Genomic DNA, 7976 nt, shown 5'->3' with positions numbered 1-7976 from the left:
TAAATTTGTTCTTTCCCTGCGACTCTGACCAGGTAAAAACTGCACGCCGAAAGACCCACTCAACTGCGTATCTGAACATCGATCGATTTGTTCAAAGACAAGAACACATGGACAAACTCAGTCTCGAGATGTTAACAAAAGTTTAACAGCGTAAGATGGCAAAATACCTACCTTGTCCACAAAGACAAGATGGATACCCACTAGCTCCTACTTTCTTTCCGGCTTTCTTCAAGGACAAGTGTCTAAAGCTCTGAAACTTGTTTGGCTCCTAAAAAACGGCACATGATTAAACAAGCATTGAACAACTCACTGGCACGACAACAGGGCAATTCTTACGCATTGAGTGATCTTCATTTTTCACCAGCCGACCAAGAAATAATATTTACATGCATGCTTGATATAGGGTACTTGTCAGTGACATAGGAGAGGAGAGGAGAGGAGAGGAGAAACCAAGTTGATCAGCAAGAAGAGAACAGGGGAGGGGAGAAACACACGGAGCAGGAAGCTGATTTAGCTTCCGGCCAGTCCCCTCTCCCGTAATAATAAACTGGTTGATTAGTGGATTCTTCGCTGTCTGATCTTCGGATCCGGTCCAAGAGCAGCTAGCAGATCAACAGCAACGTTTCTCGAATTCGCAGAATCCAAGAACAAAAATTTTGATGTCCGGGGAAGGGAGGGAGGGAGGGAAGAGGAGGAGGAATCGATGGGGGTGGAGTGGAGGCTAGGCCTTGACGACGGCCATCATGCGCTTGAACTCCTCAAAGTTGACCATGCCGTCGCCGTCGCTGTCGACGAGGCGTATCATGTCGCGGCACTCGGCGGCGGCGGGGCGGCCGCGCAGGCCCAGCGACCCCAGCACGGTGCCCAGCTCCTCGGCGGAGATGAGCCCGTCCTTGTTGCCGTCGAACACGTCGAACGCCTCCTTGAGGTCCATCTCCTCCCCCTCCTCGTCCTCCTCCTCCTCCCCGGCGCCGGCGCCGGCGCCGGCGGAGGGAGGGAGCAGCGAGGCCTTGCGCTTCTTGGGGATGGAGTCGTAGAGCTCGCGGAACTCGTGGATGTCGATGAGGCCGTCGCTGTTGGCGTCGACGCGGGCCACCATGGCGGCGGCCTCGGCGGCGGACACGGCGATGCCCAGCCGCTTCAGCGACTCCTCCAGCTCCCCCGCCGTGATGAAGCCGTCGCCGTCGTGGTCGAACGTCGAGAACACGATCCCCAGGTCCGCCTCCCGGTCCGCCGGCGCCGGCCGCGCCTCCTCCACCGCCTTGCCGGCCTTCCCTCCCTCCTCCACCTTGCTGGCCTTCTTCTCCTGCTCGCCGCCGTCGCAGCACTTCTTGGCGCCGCGGGAGGAGGAGGCGAGGGAGAAGAGGGCGCAGAGGCCGCCGAGGAGGAAGAGCAGGAGCAGAGGCGCCATGAATGGACGCTAGCTGCTGGCTCTTTGCGGCTGCCGCTGTGCTGGCCTGCCTGCTGTGGAGGTGGTGGTGGGAGCGCGCGCGTTGGTTTGTCCGCGGGCGAGTGTGTGTGAATGTGAAGGCAGACGACGCGCAGCGGGTAATATATGAGGCGGGGGCGACGGCGACGACGACGGAGCGAGTAAAGAAGAGGGAGCAGCAGCAGAAGAAGAAGAAGAGTCGTGGAGTGGACGAGGGCAGCGGTTGGTTGGTTGGCTGGTTGGTTCAGTTGCTGCCCGATCGTGCGACCTGGTAGTAGTAGATCGTGGGTGGTTCAGATGATGCACGGGGCACGGAAAGTTCACACCTACATCCCCACAAAATACTTGTATTATTGTTCACTCCTTGCACCAATGAACAAGGACCCCTTTGATTCAAAGGATTTTTTTACGAGGGATTCAAAGGATGTCTAAAATAATTCTTTTCTGAATGCAGTACACACGCGAATGCTCACATAAGCACACGATACTCTAGTGAGCATCTCCGAGGTACCTATAGCAAATAAAACATTTTGAGATTGAGGAAGTCATCATAGACGCCTTCGTAATCGATGAAAACGTCACCTTTCGCTAAACTAACATCGCAACAAAAACTAAATGAATTCAAAAAAATACGAGCACCCGTGTCAAATCTAAGGCTTCATCTCTGATGGGTTGGTTTCATCTCATGTGACCTATTCAACTGATAGTTTGCACCTCTAAAGGAATTTTGAACCTTATGTTTGTGTAAAACAAATCATGAGGAATTTTGTTTCCATAACAACTTTTGATCTATTCATCAACTGATGGCAATATAGAGAACACTAAAAGCAAAAGAAATTACAACCAAATTCTTAGATCATCGGAGACGACAATAATCATTGGAGCGAGCCGAAGGCGCGCTACCGTCATCACTCCTTCCTCGCAAACCTTGTGATAATAGATGTTTGGAAAGTCATTGTGGTAAAGCACACATGACCCGTGCACTAGAATAACAACCATCGTCGATGAAAAGAAATATGGATAGAAAGGATCCAGCTTATAAACACACTAACACAAATGAACAAGGACTAAATCCATGGAGATCCACTCAAGACCAACACCGACCGATTCCCATAGGATCCCTGAAGACATACACACACACGCACGTGCGCGCGTGCACGCACGCACACGCACATGCTACTACGATGAGTCAACGACGCTCGATGCACCTTTTGGGGCAGGGCCTTATTACATCTCAAGGGAGACGTCGTCGCCTCGCCTTCGTGAGCACGATAGATACCATAATCAACCTAAAAGACACCTAAAACGGAGCAGGAGCCCTCTGACCAGCAAAGACCATGATCTATCGCGCCTACATGGCCCTAAGGCCACAAGAGATGAGTCAGACCAGCGTCGACGCCTGTGGGAGGCAGGAGGCCATTGTTGCTTGGAAGTCGCGTGTCTCAAGGAGGATGAAATAGAATGGAAGTAGTCAATGACCACTTATGAGGAGTGTTTGATTCATACGACCATAATTTATAGGAATTTATCGCTGGAATTCATTTGTACTACTAACATTTTCCCTACGAAATTTTGGTCTACTTGAAGAATCTTTTTTGTGTGCGCATCCAACATTAGCTAGAACAAATGTTGGTGCCGGGATACTCTCAAGTACATAGTTCGTACATAGATTTATTTTAAGTGCGCAAATCAAACATTAGCTTTTTAGATTTTATTGTGGGTCCACATATGCTCCACAAGATCACAGAGTAGTTGCGCGTGCACACGATGATCTCGAAGATTCTGATGAATGTGCAAAAAATTGATAAGCTGATTTGCATTTTGATCTTCTCGGAAGTCGACTTGTTCTCCAGGCGCTTCAAAACCATTGGTTTGGTCTACCTCATCATTCTCTTCCTCGACAATTATATTGTGTAAAATGACATAACATGTCATCAACTGTCGCAAATACTCTGATTTTCACATCATTGTATCTCCATAAATAATTACCCCTACACATCCTTCTATAGTGATTTCTACACTATTGGAGAGTGGCGTTGTTTGTTGCCTTGGGGTTTGGATATGACCTTCACAAACGCCGTCCACTGAGGATAGATACAATCAGCAAGATAGTACCTCATGTTATACTTCAGTCCTTGACCGTGTAGTTGCACGACAACGGTTCTCCGTTGCAAAGTTGCCTGAACACGGGAGATCCCTGAAGCACATTGGCATCGTTGTGAGAATAAGGCATTCTAAAGAAAGCATGCCAAATACGTAAGTCGTGTGACGTCACTGCTATAATATGATGATTGCCTCTTTGGTGACCTTGGTACACTCCGTGTAGACTTTTGGGGCAGTTATTCCATTACCATTTACCAATACATGCAATCGATTGAACCGAGTATACATGAAAAACATCTTGCCTCTCTAATTGTCAACAATTGTGTCCTACATAGCTGGTTTTCTCAGATACTCTGCTCCAAACACCCGCACCACGACGCGGGCAAAGCTCACAGCGGTCTTGAGGCATGTGATGTCCCCCATCCGAACCATCTTACCAACAACAGTACCAAGTCCACGTATCCTAGCACAGAATGAAAGTTGTTTGCCACAATCCCCCGTGATCTTTAGGTAGTCATTTATGTGCCTCCATTCCCTCCACAACACGCAAAAACAATGATTTACGCATACGGGAACAATGGCGAAACCATAAATCATCCAGGAAAGTCAGGTCCAAAACAAAGTAGTCCTTGTAGAACAGCCGTGCTTCATAGACCCTATATTGGTTAATAACTCTTCTCCCTCAGATCGAGACCTTGAAGTTGAGAATGTGCTCCACCTCCCGGTTCATTTCTTGTTGGACGCTCATGAGCATGATCATTTTTTTACTTTTTTGTTCGAACCCGATGAATCAAAGAACTATTTTTAAACCATTTCATCAAGCTCCGTCGGTCCGTACTGGTCATCCGACGGACCATCGGAATCCATCGGTCTGCCTATGAAAAAATCATCAAAAAATCTGGTCGAACAACGTGTCGAACACATAGAATGCAAGGTGTAGTCCAAAAGTTGCCGGATGTACGACAGCGGCGTCCGAGCTGCCGACAATGTCCGCGGCGACGGTATGGATGGGAGGACAGTTGTGCCATTGTTGGCGGTGTTGAGGTTATGAATGGCGGCGGAGCTAGTAGACGGCGACACAGAGTAGGTAGAAGAGAGGAGAGGAGAGGAGCAAGTGAAATTCGGTAGGTCGAATGAGGGATTTGGTGCGATTTTTGTTAAGGTCAGGGTGTCAAGTCCGTCATGACGGACGCGTCGGGTTGCACCCGGACCGTTTCATATCCGTGTCAGATTTAGCCTAGAAACAAAGCGTGTTAGCCAGCTCAGCCTTTTATAAGGCCGGTTTGAAACGTTGGTCCAAATCACCGTAATTTTATCGGTCACTGGATCGGACGGCCCGACCGTTCGAGGAAGATTTGAAGCGTCCGGCATGAGAAGTTGAGAAGTGGGGCGTCCACGGAATTTAAGGTACTCCAACGGGCCTACCCGCGAATGGCGTGACCCTGAAGGCAGAAGCAGGAGGAGGTGGTGGTGGGGCGGTATTTAAAAGGGGGGCGCGGGATCGGCCGATCGGGGACGGGTTGGAAGCGCGTCGATGCGTCGGTACCGCCACCCAATGACGCGTGAGCCCCCCATCAACAAACAAACGAGCCCCCAATTAAAAAGAGAGCGCGTGCGAGGGAGGGAGCGGCGCCAACGGCACTGTCTGCCGAGAGACGTCGCTCACGCTGGCCGCAACGTAAGTGCTCACGCTTTTTTTCCCATCAAAGCCATAGCAGATAGCAGCAGCGATCGAGCGACAGCAGCAAGACGCGCGCGCGCACGCACTGGGTTAATAACGGACAAACGTGGCGCGATGCACAAAGCGCTCTCCAGCCAGATGAGTGTTGTGGCTGGATAGGTTACCCTGGTCGACAGGAACGAGACACGGACGGGCCCTGAGAAAGAAAGAACGACAAGAACAAGACGCTGTAAGGCATGTACAACCACGGAGTACCTCTAATCCGATTCCTTAAATGTATGCGTGGATGGTGGCATCCGTTTCGAGCCCCTTATATATTTTTCGTCCGACGCAATTTTTATTTTCGTTTCTATTTGTTTGGTCAATTGCATGTGATCGATGGAAATGAAGCAAAAGAAATAAAATAAAAAATAAGGTGGTTTGGTATGGGATTGCGTCCTACGTGACGAACTGATCGCACGCCTCCACGGACGCTCATGTCCTTCCTACATCTAAGATGGATACGAGGATTCACGGATAGCCCATACGTAGAAAGACGATATAAGGATCAGTTTTCTTTTTTTCTTTTCTGTCGGAGCAGTGGATCACTGACCAGTCGTATCCATAAAGGTTTGAGGAGGATTTGGGGAGCCCGGTGTATATGGAAATAACGTTTGAGAACGAACGAGGTTTACACACACACACACACACACTGACCCTGTGGTGAGGGGCACTACGAGGTTCCAACGGACGAAACATTGACCCCGTAGTAGAGAGTGAAAGGTGCGCATCCCTCCACGTATTCCCCGGGACCCGGCCTCCCCCCGTCGTCTCCTGCCCTGTCCCGTGCAAACGCAGCGCAGCGCAGCGGAGCGTCCAAGTCCGGTCTTCCGGGAGACAGGGAAACGCAAACGCATGCCCTTTTTTGACAAACCAATCGATTCCATCCATCCATCATCTGCGTCCGCAGAACCGGTCGGTCGTCCCAAGCAAAGCAAAGAAAAGAGTTAAAGGCAGGCCAGCGACTTGGATTTAATCGGGTCTCCTGACCGCTTCCGGGTCGTCGCCGTCCGTCCTGGATTAAATTAGCGTCACACGACACGACTGGACAAGGTAAAAAATCGGTGAGTTGGTGTGGTGTGGTGTGGAGCGGAGGTCTCTCGACTTGAAGCATTCTTGTGGTTTTCCGGTAAACGGCCGGGGTTGCCTGTGTACCAGGCAAGAGGGTTGAGACGTCATCTTGTTTTTTCCCTTTCGTTTCTTGTTTTCACTTGGACTCAGGGAATGCTCATTTTATACTTTTTAGGGGACAATGATGCGTGTACTTGCTATTTTCATTTTCGCCACCCGTGGGAGTTTGTAGGTTCTGAACTTTTGCATTTCCGTTGTGCCAAAAGTAATGGAAAATGCGTTATTCCTGTTCTGCTCGGTTTCATGTTAAAAGAGAAAAAACAAAGGGATTTTGCATCCCACTACTAAGTGGGGATGGCGTATGTATTTGATGGCGTCTTATCGGGGAATAATAGAAAGGGGCATTTGTCCTTAATGACCGTGTGAATGGCCATCGGGCTATCATATGTTCCTTTTACTTCTTTTGACGATCCTTTTTGTAATGACATGCATATTTTTTGCAAAAAGATTGTGCGCTCGCTAGGCACGGTTCTTTGTTGTGCTCCACGTGATTGTCGACTTTTGTACTGCGGTGTGACTTGGTTATTGACCAGAGAGATCAGGACGGATAGAGTGTGATTGGCTAGACATCGAGGCTACATCCGAGGAAGGTGGTAGTGAAAGGCTACACATGGCATGCCAGCTAGGTTGGTGCCATGGTGGCAACCCCACACCGAATTAGCCACGGTAGTGTCGGAGGTTATGGGAGAGCGTGGGGTCCCTGAGGTGTGCTTTCACCACCAGCAAAGTGAGGGTGGCTCAATCATGTCTGTCCCATAGCGAGTTTGGTTTCTCTTCAAGCTTGGCGACCACAAAGGCGGTGCTAGCGGGGTGGTGATGTGTTGCCTCACAACATCTGTGTTTTCTGCTTCACCGAAGCATTTAGAGGCCTCCACCCCTCTCTCGGGGTGGGTCATGTCGAATCTGTCTCGCTCGATGCATGGTGCAGGGAATGCACGACAAGACAGACCTTTATCGTCGAGAATTGTTGGTGTGTCGGTCTTTGTCAAAGTTCGTTCAAGAGTGTTTTTCATTGTTTCTTGGCGGGCGGTGGGGCTTCTTGCCCTTTCTATATCGTATTTGCTCATTTTTTAATTAACCATGCAATTTTATGCTTCTTAATGAACCAACAACACTCCTACTCGGTAACCTAAGAATGGATTGTACATGGGAAAATAATAGATATAGAACTTATAATAATATACTCCCTTTGATTCGGAATATAAGGTGCATCAAGAATTTGTAAAAGCCGAATGTATGCATGGTTGACCAGGATTATATAATAATTTATCAATATTCTCAATACAAAACAAATAAAGTACGAAAATTGCGAGCACATTAGATTTTCTGGTAGTGCGTTTCCTCGCTCTTTTTATTTTTCGGCCCCTGAAAATCTGCAATTTGGAACTTTGCATTTCCGTTATATCAAAGTAAAGGAAAAAAGAACTGGCCCAGTTATGTTCACTTTCATGTTAAAAGCAAAAAAGGGACTATATGTATATCACTATTAAGTCGGGATAGAGCACATATTGATGTCGCCTTATAGGAGAATAATTGCAAGAGGCACTTGTCCTCAAAGACCGTCCGAATCACCAATAAGCTATCATATCCCTT

General features: G+C 48.8%; 1 protein-coding gene across 1 annotated transcript; it reads right to left on the bottom strand.

Moving 5' to 3' along the window:
* Positions 1-310: 310 nt before the first annotated feature.
* Positions 311-1724, bottom strand: LOC123408588 (probable calcium-binding protein CML30). Its single transcript, XM_045101663.1, has one exon. It carries the CDS (start codon positions 1409-1411, stop codon positions 722-724), a length of 690 nt encoding a protein of 229 aa, XP_044957598.1. The 5' UTR covers positions 1412-1724; the 3' UTR covers positions 311-721.
* Positions 1725-7976: the final 6252 nt, after the last annotated feature.

The sequence above is a fragment of the Hordeum vulgare genome, chromosome 7H (assembly GCF_904849725.1).
Source record: "Hordeum vulgare subsp. vulgare chromosome 7H, MorexV3_pseudomolecules_assembly, whole genome shotgun sequence".
NCBI lineage: Eukaryota > Viridiplantae > Streptophyta > Magnoliopsida > Poales > Poaceae > Hordeum > Hordeum vulgare.
The sequence above is the reverse complement of the archived record's forward strand: the minus strand, read 5'-3'. Positions and strand labels throughout refer to the sequence as shown.

Excerpts from the sequence above, each read along its gene's own strand:
- LOC123408588 (XM_045101663.1), bottom strand. The coding sequence starts at position 1,411 with ATGGCGCCTCTGCTCCTGCTCTTCCTCCTCGGCGGCCTCTGCGCCCTC.